The sequence below is a fragment of the Zeugodacus cucurbitae genome, chromosome X, assembly GCF_028554725.1.
Source record: "Zeugodacus cucurbitae isolate PBARC_wt_2022May chromosome X, idZeuCucr1.2, whole genome shotgun sequence".
Taxonomy (NCBI): Eukaryota; Metazoa; Arthropoda; class Insecta; order Diptera; family Tephritidae; genus Zeugodacus; species Zeugodacus cucurbitae.
In genome coordinates, this window is record NC_071672.1 from 29160659 (window position 1) to 29182448 (window position 21790).

General features: G+C 35.9%; 1 protein-coding gene across 11 annotated transcripts in view; it reads left to right on the forward strand.

Annotated features, from left to right (window-relative positions):
* The first annotated feature begins 4674 nt into the window (after window positions 1–4674).
* LOC105219991 (tau-tubulin kinase homolog Asator) overlaps window positions 4675–21790 on the forward strand; it is a 61402-nt gene continuing 44286 nt past the window's right edge. For 3 of the 11 annotated variants that reach the window (XM_054235536.1, XM_054235547.1, XM_054235546.1), the window contains exons 1-4: window positions 8930–9183; window positions 12739–13146; window positions 13199–13564; window positions 13738–14127. In XM_054235536.1, coding sequence (XP_054091511.1) covers window positions 13093–13146; window positions 13199–13564; window positions 13738–14127 — 810 coding nt within the window. In that variant the 5' untranslated portion in view covers window positions 8930–9183; window positions 12739–13092. Of the gene's footprint in view, window positions 4859–4889; window positions 4912–8804; window positions 9184–9463; window positions 9529–11730; window positions 12138–12713; window positions 13147–13198; window positions 13565–13737; window positions 14128–21790 lie in introns of those variants that run through there. The other 8 variants (XM_054235538.1, XM_054235539.1, XM_054235542.1 and 5 more) reach the window with 8 other exon arrangements.

Sequence of the window (21790 nt, forward strand, 5' to 3'; positions counted from 1 at the left end):
TTCAGGTGGTATGTGAGTGTCGGGAGCAGTAAGGCCTCAAGTGTCTTCACTACTGAGGAAAGGAGAGTTAACGGGCGATAGGACTCCCCTAAGTTGGCGGGTTTCCCAGGTTTCAGTAGTGGAACCACTCTTCCGATTTTCCACATATCGGGTATTTTAAGAGTGGTTAGCGACAAATTGAGTACCTTGGCGAGAAATTCTACTCCCGTTGAACCTAGGTGTTTTAACATTAAAGAGTTTATTCCGTCAGAGCCAATGGCTTTGGAGGACTTTGTCTTCCTGATGACCTCCTGAACCTCCCCACTGGTGAAAGCAAGTCGCGCGCCGTTGTTTCGCATTTTGCGCAGCCGTCTGGTGACACGTCTTTTGGCCTTGTCAACCTGGGGGTACAGTATGAATTGTCGGCTAAAATAGCTCGCGCACCTCTTCGGGTCCGAGGAGGCATGGCTACCGAATTGAATTTCAACTCGGTCGTCATGTCTCCTCGGGTTTGACAGGGATTTGACGGTTGACCAGAGCTTGCTCACACCAGTGGAAAGATTACAGGACTTCAGGTGCTCTACCCATTTCGTCCGCTTATAGTTATTTACCAGTTGTCGAATCTCCAAATTGAGATCCCTTATGCGGGGATCACAGGGATCGACCTGGCGTAAGGAGTCACGTTCATTTGCTAAAACTGCCGCTTCAGCCGGGAAATTAGGACGCATATTAGCAATTCTTCCGGCTGGTATGAAACGAGCAGTAGCATCGGTGATCACCTTGCGGAATTGACGTTCGCCAACGATTACGTCCGTAGGAATGGGAAGAGCGGCGAAGGCATTCTCGGTGAATTCCGTGAAGCCGTCCCAGTTAGCTTTGTTAAAGTTAACATAAGTGCGGTTGTCCGCGGAAATAAAGTCAGGAGGTTTTTCAATCGAGATAATTATGGGCAGGTGGTCTGATGCAAGAGTTAGCATAGGTCGCCATGTTATGCTGTTTATCAGACCACCGCTAGCAATTGTGATGTCTGGCGAGCTGCTGCAGGTGCTCATAATTCTGGTGGGAGCTTCGTCATTCATTGTGCAGAATGTCGAATCGTCTATCTGTTCTGCCAGCTCCATCCCTCTCCGATCATTTGACAGGCAAGAATGCCAAAGATCGTGGTGCGCGTTAAAGTCGCCAAGTACCAGTCGGTTTTCAACACGAAGTAGCGCACTAATATTCGGGTGATATCCTGTTGGGCAACTTGTAACTGGGGGGATGTATATATTAAATATTTCGAGCTCGTCATCGCCTGACCGGACAGCTATACCCTGACATTCTAGGATAGAGTCCCTGCGGTCGATGTCACCTTCGATAAGACGATATTGCACGGTGTTGTGTAATATGAATGCTAGGCCACCACCACTATCTCGCTCGCGATCTTTACGTAAAACGTTGAAACCTGCACAACTCAGAAGGTCTGAGTGGCTGTTTAGCTTGGTTTCTTGGACCGCAGCTATTGATATGCCTTCCCGACTCATAAAATCAGCTATCTCCTCGATCTTACTCTGGAGCCCGTTGCAGTTAAATTGTAAGAGTCGGGTGTGTCTTGGTGTTGCTGTCGTGACCCTGGGAGTGAGGGAGTGACGTACAGGTGGAGGCTGTTGCAGCTACCGCAAAGGAAAATGTCGCACTTCGGTGTTGTTTGGCGACTCGGATGTTGTTGGTTGCGGGGGAAACGTACGATACACTCCACTCACGTGTGGTGCGCACATTCCGACGTATTACGGCCTAACACACGGAACAGACAGTGCGAGGGACCAGAAGGTCCTCGCAAGAGGATTGGAGCGGGATGAAGGTTGGGGAGGGGATTGGTCAGATTGGTCAGACTGGGAGTCATGCTGTCTACTTGAGCTCCTGGGGGCTGTATGGGCCTTAAGTTGGCCACTCCCTGAGGGTGGCGGCGCGTTGCGCGAACTAGGTGCAAGTTGCACTGCCGTAGAGGCAACAGCCGCAGTATTGTGTTGACAGCATGGGGCCACATATCGTGTGGTCCACTCCCTATGAGTCTTAAGGCCTGAACAGGTCTTAAGATGGCTCCATCCATTGCATGTGTTGTACCTAACCGAGGTGGAATTTGGATGGAGCCTTTTAGCGCATACGCAGCAGAAAAATACCTCAGGCCCTGGGTTGGACTCGATGACAGCCCGGAGTAAGAGGATATGGAGAAACCCTGCTGCAAGGCGTTGCTCCAATGACGTACAACTAGACTTAAAACTAATCGATCCAAACAAGGTTAGATCTCCGAAAGGGCAGCCCTTGACCGGAGGAAATCTGGGTCAACTCCGGTGGCGTAGAACCGGCTGCGTTGGGAGTTGTGCAAGCTTATGGTGCAAGCCTGCGCTTAAATGTCCTCTTAATCATGCGAAATAGTGCTGAACCATTTTCTTAGGTGGAGAAATACTTAAATTATTTTTGTATCTCTTTGTTTCGAGCTACGTCTATGTTTTGCGTGCTATTTAATAAATTAAAATGTATTTCAAAGTAAAAACAACAAACATATATATTTGTATTGTCATTTTTGTCTAAAATTTGTCTTTTGATTCGTTTTTACCATTGTGAATAGTATACATATGTAAAACAAAATTTAGCAGCACTCTGCAAGCGGCGATAGCATTTTTAATGAGGTAACCGTCATAACTTTGAAGTTGTAGATAATTTAGCATGCCTGGGAACCAGTATCAACAACACCAACAATGTCAGCCAGCCGAAATCCAGCGCAGAATCACTCTTGCCAACAGGTGCTACTTTGGACTGAGTAGGCAATTGAACAGTAAAGTCCTCTCTCGACGAAATAAAATCAAACTCAACAAGTCGCTTATCATTCCCGTCCTGCTTTATGGTGCAGGCACTAGGGGTTTTCGAGAGGAAAATTTTACGCAAGATTTATGGACCTCAGAACATTGGCAGACGATGGAACGATGAGCTGTAGGAGTTATACGACGACATTGCCTAGTTCAGCGAATAAAAAGACAGCGGCTACGCTGGCTAGGTCACGTTGTCCGAATGGTCGAAAACACTCCAGCTCTGAAAGTGTTCGATGCAGTACCCGCCGGAGGAAGCCGAGGAAGGGGAAGGCCTCCACTCCGTTGGAGGGACCAGGTGGAGAACGTCCTGGTTACACTTGGAATCTCCAACTGGCGCCGAAATGCGAAGGAAAGGGAGGAGTGGCGCGCTCTCATAGATTCGGCTATAACCGGATAAACGGTTGAACGTCAATCACATACATACATCCGCATACTCTCCTGTACGAATTCAACTAGATAACTTTGTTGTTGCTCTCTCATCTAAATTTTTTGACAGACCAGCAGTGCCCAAAGATAGCGAGCAAAGAAGTGACCAATCAATTACAGCTTTTGTCTTTAAATATTTCATAGCACTTGTATGTGATTAACCGCATAATATGAAAATGGTTCATTTATTCAAAATGTGTTTTATTTTTTTTTATTAAGTTCTTCCAATGCAAAATAAAAATTATGAAGGTGGCATGTCTTGTGATGAGCACAGCACACACGTTTTGTCAATCGCAATATGGGAATCCATTCAAATAGAACTAAGAAATCCTACTATCTGCTTCTTCTTTACTTTTCCTGAAAACGCTGGGACTCTATTATAAATTGTTTTAATGGACTAATGTCGATCCCGCTAACTTTGCTGGGTTCACCGACGATGTGCCAACCGCGGTGTTAACCTTAGCCTGGTGCATGCTGGACATTGCAGCAGGAAGTGCTTGGATGATTCTTCTACGACTTCCTCGGAGAACATGCGCTGACAATGGGTTTCCACTATAACGATATTTGTAGTTCATTCACATCAGAAGGGTATAAGGAAACGGTCTTCCACTTTCTCTGCGACTGCCCAGCCTTAACCAGACATAAAACCCTTGAGATCCCTCAAGCACCAAATTTCGAATCACAAAAAGTATTGCGGAAATAAGTAGTTCCATTAAAAGCACCAAAGACGATGAAACGAGATAGCAAATTATATAGCTCTCAAAATGGCGCATCTAACGTTAATAGAACCAGTATGGCAACACTCCTACCTACCTACTTCTTAGCAACTTTGCCAACTAGCGTCAGGCTTGATCCCTGAGACCAGTAAGCACACCAATGATTGTGGAGAGATGACCCTCACTAAGCGACAGCAGATGGAAGAACCGTTTTCGATCCACCGTGAGACAAAATAGATCTAACTACAGCACATATTCTGGTTGTTGTTCAGCTAAAGGTAAGATCGTGTCCTTTACCTTTACATATAGATTGGTAGGAACATCAAAAAGAAAAACACAAAACTATTAGATAACTGATTCTTTACTCTTAAATATTTATAATTTTTTAGCTTATTTATTGAGTCTTCTGATAATATAAATAATATGTATTAAAATCGATACTATTTCTACTCAACTCGGTAATCTAAAGTTTTTGTTGAAGATATTTTACATATGTACATTCATTTTTTGTTATCTATTATAGCCTTAATTAAATAATTAAATTTATTTTATTAAACCTCTAACCGTCCTTATAAAAAACCTATTACCATACGTATTTTTACTTTAACAGGGACTTTATGGGCAAGGATTTTTCGGTTAAATTTCTGCGCATGAGTGATATCTATGTAGAAAAGAGCAGTTACTTATCACAGTTCGCAAATTCGTGCTACAGAACAAAGAGCTTTTACAAGTAATTCATTTACTGCAATGAATTCCAAACAAGGCTTTTAACGATATAATTTAAAATTTAGTAAAACATTGGATTATTTGCGAAAAATGTGTAATTTGAAAAGAAAATAATATAATAAGTTTAACCGTGCTAATGTTTGAATACTTAAAAATCATTATGTGAGTACATGCATAGACCACATATGTGCCTCTGGGGTCATTAGATTTTAAGGGTAAATTTTAACATTTTTTGTCGTACCTTAAAATTATTGCAGCATACACAAATGTGACAAACAGTGTTATTTAAATAATTTACGATTTATCAACTTGACATATAGCAGGAATATATAAATATTGTTTAGATAATATATCATAAAGTTGTAAATTACTGGGTGTGTCGTTTGCCGAATATTGGGACAACTAAAATGCATATACTTTGTTTGCTTCCATACGAAATCACTCGTTTTACTTTTTATATACGCTAAATTGTTCACAATTTAGGGTTAGTGAATACAAAGTGTATTTCGCAACACAAGTACCTAGTAACATCTCAAATGTTTGAAAAAAATATATATTTTTAAATAACCAGCAGAAAAGTGCCAACAACTTGCAAGCAGATTTGCATTCGAGTACAAATCTTAAACTCATAAGCAAACAAACTGAGTTACTAGGAACTAGTTATGAAAGCTATGAGACTATAGCTATCTGCCGACAGATAAGTCCCAAGTCGAGACATACTTCCGTTAATTGATTCTACAAAATCTACGAGTGTTGAGTATGAGTACAACAAGATGATTCAGCGTGAAGAACGTGTTTTTGTTTTAATTGCTATGCGGATGTATAGTTTGATAGATTTCAAGTTAATGATTTAATATAGTGACATTATTTAGAGAGTCTCTAATTATTTATAAATATTGACAGAACCGGTTGAAATTTTTAATTATTGCTTTGAAGTTTATTCGTGAAATATTTTCCATAGTTGATATTAAGTACACATAATTTAGTTTGTAAGAATTACTCCTTACAAAGTTATTAGTTGATATAATGTAACATTGAATTTCCTAAATGAAACATTTTGTTTTTAACAATAATAGGCGTGTTTTATTTGACCAGCAAATTCAGCTATTAGCTTATTTTGTATGGAAGACTTAGCCAACATAATTATGTTGGCTTGTCATAAGCTATCATAGCTTGTATATTGAACTAGAGGCATTGCCAGTTCATCGTTTTTTTTTTTATTCACAATAGTTGGGTTTTTCCAAAAAAAATTGGCAATAGCAAGAAACCCCATTTTGACAGATAAAAATGTAAATAAACCAAAATTTTAAATTCTATCGAAATTTATCCATATTTATTTAGACCATCCCGGATCTAATAATGATTGTAGATTCCTTAAAAGCTCAGAATATTATAGAAAAGCGGTAAACAAAAGGAAATTTGATTTATAAATTCACCTTTTTTTTCAAATAAACTACATTTCAGCTGAGAGTTCGGGCCCGCATTGACAACACAATTCATTTTTAAGCGAAGATATGAAATAAACTAAATATTTGTCCATGATATAGCTATTAGCTTGTGGTGGTCAAATAAAACACGCCTAATATATATTATTTCGAATTAGAAACATTTTCAATTCATAGGAAAACATGGATTAAAATATACCTTATTTGATATTATGCACTTATGCCAACTCTTCTATTGGAATAGCGTTACACTTTTTGTGTAACGACCCTTTAATGTTCTATGCATTTTTGGAAAAAGAAAAAAAGAAAATATGGATGCTACTGATCGTGACAGTATTGTTTTTGGCCAAGAATACACGAAAAAGCAACAAAGTGTTTTTAACGAAGTGTTTTTTTTTTGCTTTTAACAAAGGAAATAATGATGGACCATACCAAAGGAACATTTAAGTGATTGTTATTTTTCTTTGAGTCAAAGAAAAGGCATTACAACCAAGTCTAAACACACTGCCAAGTATCGAAACTCGTCTTCGGCCAACAGATCATTCCTACATTGTGCCGAACTGCCTGTGCCAAAGCCTCGAGATCGTTGAGAAAATCAGGATTCAGGACTAAGCGAGGAAAAAAATAAAATGGGCCTATTTGTAAGTCCACAAGTACGGCAACGGTTAGAAGATAAAAGTTTTGAAGAAAAACTGAATGATCAGGAAAACTCGTTTGAAAACATTTGTGAACTTTATCCAAATTTAACTAGTGAACTTAAAATGTCATATAAACCATGTTAATTTGAGAGGCGTAATAGCCTTTTCGCACAGTCTAATAACTGCAATAAGATTATAATTTGGCAAACAGTTTCAGCTTTTTGTACAACCGTCTGTTCAATTAACGATCAACTGTTATACATTTTTGTTTTTTTCGTGTTCATAAGAAGATCGTAAGTCTCATCAGCTGATTGCTATTTTCTCAATTTTGTGTGGTAAATAGATCTAAATGAGCGCTTTAACCGAACAAAGTCCGGTCAATTGATCAATTAACTCCTCTGCGAAAAGAGAAGGATTTTGTCCTTAAAAATACGTAATATATGTATAGACATAATCTGCCTTCAATTTGCAAATCGTTACATTAAACATATGTTGAAACGAACCGGCAGCACATGTGGTGCAACCCTGCGCTAAAATGTCCAATTAAGCACGTTACATCATTTTCTTTGATGTAGAAATCTGTGCAAAAAAAAATCAAAATTACCACTTCATTTTTAATGATGTATTCACATACTCTCTTGTACGAATTTAACTGAATAACTTTGTTGTTGTTTTCACATGTAAAATTTTTGACAAGCGAGCGGCGCCCAAAGGCAGTGAGCAGAGAAGTGACCATTCGAATACAACTGTTGTTGCTTTGGCATGTAAAATTTTTGACAAAAGGGCAGCAAATATAGCGAATAGAAAAATAGTCAAACCAAGGCAGTCCACCGTGTTTTCCAATCAAAGCAATGGTACAACCAAAAATTCGCTCAATAAAATTGTTACTATTTGCCAAATATGATACGCCAAAACCCATGTTTACATTCATGCAACTAGTCCAATAATAATAATTGCAACCCCATTTCTGCTGTCATAATACTGTTTCGCTCACACTGTTGCATATTTTGATGTAGGATTGTTTGCATTTTGTATAATGTTTTAAACAACCTTTAGTCTTCTATGTCCTCAACAAATAATAATCTAAGTTAGTAATCACTACCCAAAAGTTCTACTTATACTATGTTTACATATAACGAGATTATCTCCATTTACGAGCTTAACTCGATAATCTGTAATTGAGAAACGAGATTTCCCATACAAAATTCCTCTCTGGATAATCCGAGATTATAAAATTATCTCGTTTTATACAACTAGATTTTCGGTGTTATTCCTAGGTTTATCGATAATTTTGCGAAGAAAAGGAGAAATGTCAAATGAAAATGTAAACAACCATGGCCGACAGCGAGAGATATATGTGTAATACAACAACAAATGCAACACATTTGACAATTGATAATCTCATTTGCTATGTCCACTTTCACACAGGCAACTTTTGTTGCAAATTCTCGGGCGATTCTCTTTTGCTGTCGCCCCTTGCGTTCACACAAGCAATTCTTGTTCGACAACTCTGTTCGTGTTTTTCTGTCATTCTCTTTCATATAATTTTCTCAACTTCTTGTACGCATCGTTTCCAAGCAAAAAATATATTTCATTAACTAATTTTTATTGTTATTCTCAATTTTCTAGCACATTTTAATTATATTATGCATATTTCTATATGTATTTGCAAATTATATACAAAATTAAATGATTAAATTCAAATTTTAAAATATATTGTAAACATTAATTTTAAAATGTGTGCAAATGCCACACTGTGACGTAGCAGCGAACTGTTACGAATAAGAACACAGAGCGTGTTGCCTGAACACAGCAGACTCGGCGCGATTCTCCTCTCCTCGTCGCCCCCTCTCCTATAAAACTAAGAATTGCCGCGACAAAAATTGCCCGTGTGAAAGGGGTCTATATTTAGATGGTTAGATTATTGAACGAGCTTAGAACAAGATTATTTACATATGTAAACATACTATTATATGGAACACGCCGCTATATCGATATCCCTTCCTTGTGTAACATTTTATTACACTACGTTAGAATAAAGTACATTATTCACTGCTGCATGGAAACATGCCTTAAGATCTGCTTTTTTTGTTTGTGGGAATGTAGCTATTTTTAATACCGATTGTACCATCGATAGGTTGCGGGTATTTAGTCCTTTACGTATAGTTTATTTCCGGGGGTGTAATAATTCGATAATAAGATATATTCTTTTACGAAAGTGAATATCAAATAAAAAACATATTTGTCAATATAATCCATATAAAGCAATGAATTGTCAATCAAATTTGTTTTAAAAGTCGGGATGCGAGATTTCCATTCATTCGGGTCCAGATACAACTATTTGAGAAAGGGCATTCGTAGCCCTGTCTCAATACATAAAGTTGTAAATAATCGCGTAAATGTGGTAATTTGAACTGTGATAAAGCAAAGTTTTAGCTTTTCTAACAATCGACAACTAAATTAAGACCAAATTTGATTTGACATCGATTAAATTTCGATTTGCCTAATAAGAATTTTCATTATATTAATATACAAACATAAAAATAGATCACATACCTTTTAAATTATATACACTTATTAAAAGTTCTGATTCAACCTAAAAGAAGTGTCATTTACATTAAAATAGACTGTTTTGCGTGGGTGTATTTTCAACAAATAGTTTAATTCAACATTTTTATATAATTAACCAGATGCATTGTGCAAATGGATCTTTTTGGTTACATCGATTTTTAATGAGGAAGTAAAGGCGGTGTGTGTTTAATATAAGAATGCTAGAAATATAAATGCATTCTTGATTTCATATAAATTAAAAATTTTAGTTATTTTGGACTGTTGTCTTACTTATATGAAAATTTGTAAATAAGATATAATTAATAAGGAGTTGTTTGGCCTTTGAATAATAACTCTGGTCCCCTGATTCAACACCGGTATCTGTTAGAAGCGGTAATCAGTTCCGAAATTGGCACAAGCATTAAAATTCAAAAAATGCAATACTTGTTGCGCAAAAAAGTAATTGCAAAACATATTTACAAAACCAAATAATAAATTGTGTTTCTTCAGATGTAATAAAATACTCAAATACAGTCTTTAAAATTGTATTTGCAAACATTTTCAATGCACAGTGTCCAATTTGTTTTATTCTACATCAGCCGGCATATTAACAGCAGCGCAAACTTGCCGGAATTTTCAGTGATTTTAAGGAAGCCCTATTTATTAACATTTGACCTAGTTCAAAGAATGAGACTTCATAGTGCTCCTGCGCTAACAAATGCGACTTGCTTTCCCAAAAAAATATTGCATCAATGGTATGTCTCACATTACTTCTCAGTAATAGTTTTTTTTCCCGTATGATGTCTGCACAATTGCTAATGGCAGTTTGATAAATGGTCCCAATATTCCAGCTCCAATTTTTCGAAAGCTCGATAATAAATTGTTGATTTTGGAATATTTTTCGGGAAAACTTTAGTATAGCATCCCACGATTTCGGAGATAAAGTTGGTTTGGTTGGATAGAGGAGATCCTCCAGATTAAGAATATATATAATTATAGCCGCAGGAGACTTATAGTTTTCGAGATATTCGTGTTTAAAGTTTAAAAATTGTCGAATTTTAACACGTAATTTCTCGCTATATATTGGATTTTGCATTTATATTTTGCACTTGTTATACACTTACACTTCACAACTTTCTTTCCATATGTCTAATTTATATTAATTATTTAGAAATTTGGTTTAAATAAGCTTTTTAATTTTTATTCAATTTTATGAATTCACACAATAACAAAAGGGTTGCATGCTGACAAAAAATAAGCATTGCCGAAGGCCGCGAGAAAAGCGAGAAATTACGTGTTAAAATTAGAAAATTTTTAAACTTTATACGCGAATATCTCGAAAACTATAAGTCTCCTGCGACTATAATTTTATATATATTCTTAATCAGGAGGATCTCCTCTGTCCAACCATACCAACTTTATCCCCGAAATCGTGGGATGCTATACTAAATTGCAGCCTATTTTTCAAATGCAGAAAAAGTTTTCAAGTTATGAAATATTTTTTTGTTTATGTTAAGATTTTTCAATTTTAGTACTGAAATTACCTTTGAGCATTAATATAAATGTGTGAGCAATGTGCACCATAAATAAGCTGTTCAACCATTCATGCTGTGCAGAAGTTTTCGAGATATTCCGCTTTAAAGATCAAAAAAATCAAAATTTTCAACAAGGAATTTCACACTCTTTAGCACATTCTACACTCTTTCTTCACTTCAAATATTTGAAATTACATTACTAACATTTAATAAAATTAAAATTTTACATTTTTTAGTGTTTTTTTTTAACACTAATTACTTATTTTAAAAATCACTATTACTCTAAGATTTTTGTGTTTACAATTATGCGGAAAACGACCGCTGCCACATTGTAGATACCATAAATTCCTCTGTTTTTGACAAAATTCCTCTTCTTTTATTTAACAAAATAAATGTTTAAAAATTAGATCGAGGACAGTCTCTTATGTTGCTAACAATTGTTTGGATTTGGACAACCCGGTTTTGGCTCGACCAGATATTTTTTAAAAGCGCGGCCGAAGGCCGCCAGAGCCGAAAGGAGTTCTACGCGAAAAAAACTTTGGACATCCCTGGAAAGAGTTTTTATATACACACTGCAGAAGAAAGTTCTGCCACAAAAAACTATGATATGCAAATAAATAAAACGCAGTCATTAAAAAATCCATCATCTATGGTTTCTAACATGTGGCAACGCTCGGTTTCCACATAATTTTAAACTCAGAAACCTTTTCAGCTATTAGCGTGTTAAATGAATTTTAAAATAAGTAATTTTTGCTTAAAAAACCTTAAATAAATTTAGAATTTGAATTAAATTGAATGTGAATAGTGTAATTTTAAATGTGAGAAAATTGCGTTAAAGTGTGTGAAATACTATGTGATACTTATAGAAAAAATTGAACTTTTAAAGACGAAAATTTCAGAAACAATAAATCCGATCAAGAGTATTTTTGTATATTCCTGCTCATGGGAGAGCCTCCTCTTTCACCCGATACCGCATTTATACCGATCGGACTTATCAAACCCCGACCGCCAAAGTAATCAGAATCGTACCTACAATGGCCGACAAGCATTAGCTTGAAGCTCTTTACAAATCCTTGAAAGATAGCAAATATACTAAAAAACTTTTCGGAGGAGCTTCACTGCTAAAAACATGTTTGAAAGAATCTTTCCTAAGGAAAGAGCTAAGCTCCTTTGCAAGTGAACTTTGTACTGAATACAATTTTTAAGGCTAAAAGTTGAAAAGTTTTTTATTCCACGACAATGGATTACAATAATATTTCGAATCTTAAATCATGTAAGTCATGGATTCACTCAGTTTTATTTAGTTTTGCATGTTATATATTTTTAATAAATTGGATATCTAGGCTCCGCTTATAGGGAAATATTAAATTCATTGTTTCGATTAGATTAGTGCATATACTAATTTCGTGAGTAGCTTTCCTTGACCATCGAATGAGGTGGTTAGTGCCCTGCGGGGTTAATTTCACACAGGTCCCACATATGATTAGTATGTCGGAATCTATCCTAAATATGTAAGAATTCAGCCTGCTATATATCCATAGCGAAGTTTTCTGTGGCGGCTTGAGGTCTTTTTAAACAATTGATGGCGGGTTTCCTCTATTCAATCTCTGACGGGAATGGCTTTTAATTATTATTGCGTTGGAGTTTGATCGATCATTTGAGCGATCGATTTAGTTGAGAAACTACGCAAAGTATCTTTAACAGCACTATAGTTAAAGCGAGCTGTTAGCGAATTTTAAATTATTACAGCCAAATACTGGCGTTGATTTTGAATTGTACTTTATGAATTATAATATTACATTATCGATTATTATCGTTATGTCGACTCAAATCACTCAACATTTTATAGTATTTTTTTTTCAATATTCATTTAGAGATGAGGAAAATGTTACTAAATTGCAAGCAGAAAGGCACCAGAGCAGACACTTATCTAATTAAGCCGTAACAGCTTGTGGCACTGCCAATATCCAAACCATATTCCGGTGTACAACAGCAGCTGGTCCGTAAAACACACCACCTTCGAAACCTCCACCAACCTTATTGAAAGGTTATGTGAAAATTAAGGAAAATAATATCGCTAGAAACAGTGACGCCTTACTGGGTTCCCACACAGTTCGATTGTTGTCACAAAACGCAATTGTATTAGGTTTCGAGTATTGTCACCCGCTTAGGAAAGTAATACCAACAACATTATCATTGACCTACCCGTTGAAACAATAGACATTAAAATGACTTCGGAAGATCTTTTGCAACCCGGTCACGTGGTCAAGGAACGATGGAAAGTATGTCATCTTAATCAAGTTTAATTTTTAATACAAGATCCTTTGTGCATAGGTTGTGCGAAAAATAGGTGGTGGCGGTTTTGGAGAAATTTACGAAGGACAAGATTTGATAACTCGCGAACAAGTTGCTCTAAAAGTAGAATCAGCCCGTCAGCCAAAACAAGTACTCAAAATGGAAGTGGCCGTACTAAAGAAATTGCAGGGCAAAGAGCATGTTTGCCGTTTTATTGGTTGTGGACGAAATGATCGCTTTAATTATGTCGTAATGCAATTACAAGGTAAAAACCTTGCGGAACTACGACGTGCACAACCGCGTGGCGCCTTTTCGCTGAGTACAACCTTACGACTTGGACTGCAGATATTAAAAGCTATTGAATCTATACATTCAGTAGGATTTTTACACCGTGATATTAAACCTGTAAGTAAAATTAAATTTTCGAGATCGAAACTAACGAGTTGAAATTTTGTATGAATATGTTTACTTTCTTGAATTGTATTTATCTTTTGATATAATTACTATAGAAATTTTGTCCACTTGTATTATAAAATACAAATGAGTTTAATGCCTGTATTTTCTTGCTCTATTTTCAGAGCAACTTTTCAATTGGACGTTTACCCTATAACTGTCGTCGGGTATATATGTTGGATTTTGGACTTGCCCGTCAGTATACCACAGGCACGGGCGAAGTCCGTTGCCCACGTGCCGCGGCTGGATTCCGTGGCACGGTACGATATGCTTCTATAAATGCACATCGAAATCGCGAAATGGGACGTCACGATGATTTATGGTCGCTATTTTACATGTTAGTTGAGTTCGTCAATGGCCAATTGCCGTGGCGTAAAATTAAAGATAAGGAGCAAGTAGGTTTTACAAAAGAGAAGTATGATCACCGGATCTTACTGAAACACTTACCTTCGGATTTAAAGCAATTTCTGGAACATATACAATCGCTAACATACTCCGATCGCCCCGATTATGCGGTGAGTCTTTACATTATTATATTTTGATTTTATAGTATTATGTTATAAATATTATTTTTATACTCTATCCACTTTTCTAGCAAAACTAAAACTATAAAGTTTGTTCACATAACGGTTATTTGGAAATCATAAAACTAAACTTGTTAGATATAGGTACATATTTGGTACAAAGGATCACCCTAGTAAGGGGCATCTTTGAATGTAATTTTTTTTTGTTAAGTGGACGTGGGCCCCGCCCCCAAGTATATTTGCCTCGCAAACCAATAAAGTTATATACAACAAACTTTCTGCATTCTATTCTCTTACGTACTCCACCACACACCTTGAAAATAGTTGAAATCGGATAATAACCACGTCCACCTCCCATACAAAGGTTAGGTTGAAAATTATTAAAAGTGCGTTAACTAACTAACGAAAATCATCAGAAACCCTAAATTTCTAAATTTTACAGAAGAAATACCGGAAGGAAGCTGCACTAAGATTTTTTTACAAAATAGAAAATGAGCGAAATTGGTTCACAAGCCCGCCTACTTCCCAAATAACTCAATTTTGTATTCCATCGGATTCGTTCACTTATATATACATTAGAAACCACTGAAGATCGCGGAGTAAAACTACACAAATACTGTATATGATCCGTGGCATCACTTGTAAAAAAATTGTCGAAATTGGACTATAACTTTTTAATGCCCCGGATATCGAATATGAAGAACTCAGTGCCTTAGGATAATATTTCACAGAAAATATCGGTAAATCTCTCAGTTATCCTAATTTAAGTCAGAGGAAATCTTTTTCTTATAATAGTATGTCTTTGTACCAAAAATGGTTAAAATCGGGTTATAACTTCCCCCAGCTACCATACACCGAATTATAGGCTTTTCAAAAATACGATGGGATTAATATCTTATAATATATGAAATATCTTTGCGAACTTAAATGAGCATATAATCTTAGATACAATGAATGTTGGTGGTAAAAAAGAGTGAAATCGGTTCAGGAATTACCTCAGCCTATATGCCATATATGATGATATTCGTTTTTCTATTGGACTTTATGCCGAATATATGGGTCAAATTGTGTGTTTTCTTAATAAAAATATAGCAATAAATTGCAAGAGTATAAAATGTTCGATTGCACCCGAACTTAGCCTTTCCTTAGTTGTTAAAACTAATTTTCGACAAGCTAGAACTTTATAATATGATTTTTTTGTTAAGATTATAGAAATGATATCAAAGCAACGTCGGCGTTCCCTTTTGGTGGTTAGGTGGGTTTCAGAGGCTAAAAACAAGGGTATTTCAATTTTATTTATTTATTTATTTATTTAACTTTGTTTATATTATATAATACACAATTTGACACACATATTCGTCATATATGTTGTATAAAGTCCATTGAAAGTTGGAAACCATAATATTAGGTTAGAAGCACCGAGGTCCTCGTGTTCGATATATGGGGCCTTAAAAACCTATGGTCCGATTTCGGCGATTTTTAGAATGGGGCTGCCACACTATAAACATAGTATTTGTGCAAAGTTCTGCACCGATATCTTCACTAGTGCTTACTTTATATATTGTAAGGTAAACGATTCAGATCGTCTTCAAAGTTCTGGTATATAGGAAGTAGGCGTGGTTGTCAAGCGATTTGGCCAATTTTCACAACATATTATTGGGAGGTAAGGAAACTATTACAAACCAAGTTTCATTGAAATCGGTCGAGTAGTTCCTAAGATATGGTTTTTGACCCATAAGTGGGCGACGCCACGCCCATTTTCCATTTTGTAAAAAAATCTCAGTGCAGCTTTCTTCTGCCTTTTCTTATGTAAAATTTGGTGTTTCTGACGTTTTTCGTTAGGGAGTTAACCCACTTTTAGTAATTTTCAACCTAACCTTTGTATGGGAGGTGGGCGTGGTTATTATCCGATTTCTTTCATTTTTGGACTGTATTAAGAAATCGCTAAAAAAACAACTGCAGAAGGTTTGGTTTAGATAGCTCTATTGGTTACCGAGATATGTACCAAAAACCTATTTGGGGGCGGGGCCACGCCCACCTCCCCAAAAAAATTACATATACATATGCCCCTTCCTAGTGCGATCTTTCATACCAAATTTTATTTCCATAGCTTTATTTATGGGTTAGTTATGGCACTTTATGTGTTTTCGGTTTTCGCCATATTGTGGGCGTGGCAGTGGTCCGATTTTGCTAATTTTCGAAAGCAACCTTCCTATGGTGCCAAGGAACATGTGTTCCAAGTTTCATCAAGATATCTTAATTTTTACTCAAGTTACAGCTTGCACAGACGGACGGACGGACAGACAGACATTCGGATTTGTGGAGTTCAAATCAAATCAAATCTTCACCCTGATCATTTTGGTATATATAACCCTATATCTAACTCGTTTAGTTTTGGGTGTTACAAACAACCGTTATGTGAACAAAACTATAATACTCTCTTTAGCAACATTTGTTGCGAGAGTATAAAAATTTGGCTCCCATGATGTGTTCAAAAAAAGGTCTTACGGTAGACATCATAACTCATTATTTCCTTATCTAAAAACAATAACCATAAATATTTCGATAGTATATACATAGATAAATCTAGTTAATGAACGAAGAAAAAAAAGAAAATGTCGAAATTTCAATTTTTCACATAATTTTATCAAAAACAAGTAATGAAAGGCTAAGTTCGGGTGCACCGAACATTTTATACTCTCGCAATTTATTGAAGAAATTTTATTAAGATAACATACAAATTTTCCCATAAATTCGGTATAAAGTTTAGTAGAATAACGAAAATCATTATATATAGTATACTAGCTGACTCCGGAGTCGTTGCACTGCGTGAAATTATTTGTTGAAGTTGAAGTTGAATTTGTGTAGTGTTGGAAAACATTTATTTGCGATTTTTCTAATTTTTTTTTCAATGTAACTCAGCTTAATAAACAACATTTTTTGTTTTCTGTTCCGGTGCGTAAATGTACAGAGAAGATGATTTTTCAACTCGTGAATGAAATTTATGCCACACACCTCCAGCGACTGTCTTTGAGACTTGTTTATTGTCATCCCAAATGCAAGTCTCATTGGAAACTGAATATGTTTGAACTGAAATGGCAAATCGTTGGAACTCTAAGAAATTCGTGGAATTAAGCATTCTGCCCCCTTGTAAGTCCCTTTAAAAAATTCTTGCAATTCTTACATTATTCGATAGCTGCTTGAAGATTGCGAAGCAAAATAAATGACAAAGCATTATAATGACAAAGAATTTAGACATTTCACTGGATAATTCACAGCTTCGTCTTCATTTTCAACATGATCGATCGATGTGTATGAACACCGGAAGTTGACTTTAAGTCGTATAGATTAAATCATCGAAATCGGTATTTTTGCCAGTTAAAAATCTGCGTGCACTCAACCAATCGTAGTTACGATAAATTTGGCTAATGTTCGAATTGATATCAAACCATTCGAAGTATTAACCAGAATTTGCCCAGTTCTTTGCAAATCTTTTGCGGTGCTTTCCTGTTGCAGGAACACACGCATATTCATGGTCAATCATATGGTTTTCGCGTGCCGCCACAAGTACGATGACTTCGATTGATTTCGAAATAACAGCATGTGTCTGTCAATAACAGTATTATTATTATTCCGATTATTATTCCACAGATCTTTCATTGTTCTGTCAAGTTTTTCTAGAAAATTGCACTCATCTCATAGATGTTTCATAGATTTGCATGTTTAACTGAAGCTACAATGTCGAATGTGCCGTTTCTCCAACTTCAAGTAGCGTTGCTGCAATTCCAGTAGATGCGAGAGCCAACGTAATGCCAAAATCAATGATATCAGAATCAAGCAGGATTCCCAGTTCCACCGTGCGTATCAAGAAATAAAAGTCCACCATTTCCATCATGGACAGCCTTAATCAATTCATCATAGGTCGTCTTTTGCTGCTCATTAAATAATGGAACATTTCTTTATACTTGTTGTTCCAAAGTTATTCTGTCGTATGCACGGTTCAGTACATCTCTAATTTAACAAATCGTGATGGCATATGAATTTCAATGCTTCATTGTGGATGTCCCCGCTCATTTGCAATTTTGAATTCTCGGTTGCCACTTGCCAATTTCCGACTTTTCCGAATTGTTTTTTTTTATAGATAGACTAGCTGACCCGACAAACTTCGTTCTGCCCAAAATAGATTTTTTTTTTTCATTTCAAAAATTACACCGGTATTGGTTTTAACATTGTGTATACTTTAAATACCGCCTTTTTTGGCCTTGACAAATTCCCAATATTGAAAAACAGGGACCGTAACTCTTATGACTTTTATCAAAAAAATCAAAAAATAAGAGTTATTTTTGATTTTTATATATTTAGATCAGTAGCGTTGCTGCAATTCCAGTAGATGCGAGAGCCAACGTAATGCCAAAATCAATGATATCAGAATCAAGCAGGATTCCCAGTTCCACCGTGCGTATCAAGAAATAAAAGTCCACCATTTCCATCATGGACAGCCTTAATCAATTCATCATAGGTCGTCTTTTGCTGTTCATTAAATAATGGAACATTTCTTTATACTTGTTGTTCCAAAGTTATTCTGTCGTATGCACGGTTCAGTACATCTCTAATTTAACAAATCGTGATGGCATATGAATTTCAATGCTTCATTGTAGATGTCCCCGCTCATTTGCAATTTTGAATTCTCGGTTGCCACTTGCCAATTTCCGACTTTTCCGAATTGTTTTTTTTTTATAGATAGACTAGCTGACCCGACAAACTTCGTTCTGCCCAAAATAGATTTTTTTTTTCATTTCAAAAATTACACCGGTATTGGTTTTAACATTGTGTATACTTTAAATACCGCCTTTTTTGGCCTTGACAAATTCCCAATATTGAAAAACAGGGACCGTAACTCTTATGACTTTTATCAAAAAAATCAAAAAATAAGAGTTATTTTTGATTTTTATATATTTAGATCAAAAATAAAAATACTGTTGAAATAACCGTCCATATCTCAGTAAGTGGTTGCGTAAAACTTCATTGAACTGACTTTTTTTATTTGTCTCGACACCTAAAAGCTTAAATTACCTATATGAAGTAGCAAACAAATTTTTTTTTACTAACCATTCACCGGATTTATCATCTTATATCCTACGTGATATCCGTCTTCTCCAAGACCGATGAGTCTCACTTATCCGTTTTAGTGCGTTTTGATTTCTACGTTTGATAACAATATCACGCGACTGCAAATTTTCTCCAACAACAACAACTGATATTTCGCTAACTGTAGGTGCATTATATTGTCTTTCATGTGTCCCTGTTGGTCTTTTGTCCGCTTGTATGATTATACTATGATCATCTGTTGGCATACGTTCCAACGAAATCGTAAACAGTTTAATGAGGCCATTGTGTTCGTGTAACATTTGCTGCAATTGTTCGATTATTTCTCTTTTCGTTGTATTGAAGATAGCAAAAAAAAAAAAAAATTTGAAAAATTTGCCCGTTCAATGTTCAGAAGAGAAAGATTGTTGTCGTAACAAATATCTAATTGGAAATGATCATTCATTTGCATAAATTTCATATAAGGTTTTACGGACCAATAACTTACTTCTGAAAACTCCAAAAATAAATGAATTAAACTAAGGAAGCAGATCAATTGAATGATAAATTCCAATGTACATAAATCGGTATTCGCCAACACGCTAAATCACTTTCACTAAATAACTCACTTTTTAAAAGAAAATATATCAATATATCAGTAAAGCAAGGCGCATTTTATTGCCCTCTAAATTTTGCGTGTTCGATTGCAAAGCAGAATTGACGTTTAATTTAATTTGTGTTTGTTTAAAACTGCCATTTCCATAAACCAAAAATAGCACGTAACACAACCAAAATTACGTTATAACCGCTACTGTCACCGATAAATAAACAAAAATAGCAAGAAACAACCAAAATGTCGTGCTAGGTGTAAAATGAGATAAATATATGGTGGATTAACAACCAAAATAATTAAAGATCGTATGGGAGGTACCACGCCCCCTTTTTCGATAACGTCAAGTTTTATGGGTGAGAATGGTGTTGTTTCCTATATCTATACCAATTTTCATGTTCCTACCTTAAACACTTTTGAAGATATTCACCTTGAAAAATTCAGTTTGTATGGGAGGTGCCACGCCCCCTTTTCCGATTACCCCTCCTTTTATGTGTAAGAAGGCTTTCGATACCATATAGGTCTATACCAATTTTAAGGTCCCTACCTTGAACCCTTTCACAGATATTCTGCTTACAAAATTTAGTTTCTATGGGAGGTACCACGCCCCCTTATTCGATAGCCCCCGGTTTTATAGGTGAGAGTGGTGTTGTTATCCTGTAGCTCTGTGCCAATTTTCATGTTCCTCCCTTAAGCACTTTTGAAGATATTCGACTTGAAAAATTCAATTTGTATGGGAGGTGCCACGCCCTTTTAATATTTTGTTCCGATTTTAAGACATGATCTGCGCGAAGTAATAACAAACAAATCCCCCAAAGGAAACATTTCATTTGGTTCAGCCGTTTTCGAGTTTTAGCGTTACAACTATACACCATTTCATTTCATTTCAATATAGATTGAAAAAAAAAAAATGTATGAAAAAAAGTCACTTTTTGGAATTTTACAATTTTCCGACTAAACCTTCCACGATCCACAACGAACAACCTCTGAACATTTCATAAAGAATGGTTCAACCGTTCTCGATCCTTGCGTATCTAATCTTGAACCGCTTTCGCAGCGCAAGGATCGGAAGCCCTCAAAGATAAATAATTTCCCCCGATTTTTACACCTATATAGCCTATAGCCTTCCTCGATAAATGGACTATCCAACACAAAAAGAATTATTCAATTCGAACTAGTAGTTTCAGAGATTAGCGCGTTCAAACAAACAAACAAACTCTTCAGCTTTATATATTAGTATAGATGAGGGCTGAGGTAATTCCTGAACAGATTTCATTCATTTTCACCAGCAAGGTACACTATATACAAGACTATATGCTCACTCAATGTTGCTAAGATATCTCACATATTAACTAATACATATATGCGGAATAAAGCCCACCGTATTTTTGAAAAACCTATAATTAGGTATATGGGAGCTAGGAGATGATATTTTTGAAAAACCTATACTTGGGTATAAACCTATACCTTAGGTATAAACTTATACCTTTGGAAAAACCTATAATTAGGTATAAGGGAGCCAGGAGATGTTATGACCAGATTTTAATAATTTTTGGAACAGAGACACACTATTAGAAGAAAACACTTTCCTCAGAATTATATTAAATTATCTGAGAGATTTACCCATATTTTCGGTGAATAATTATCCTTAGGCACTGAGTTCTTCATGTTCGATATCCGGGGTTATAGTCCGATTTCTACAATTTCTCCACAAGTGAGGCCATATTTGATATACAGTATTTGTGTAAAGCTTTATTCCGCTATCTTCGTCGGGTCCTTATGCTTACATTATATAGTGAAGAAATAAGATGGAATTAAAAATTGAGTTATATGGAAAGTAGGCGTGGTTGTGAACCGATTTCGCCCATATTCCACCCGTGTCATCAGGGTGTCAAGAAATTTAATTGAAATCGGTCGAGTAGTTCTTGAGATATGGTTTTTGATCCATAAGTGGGAGAC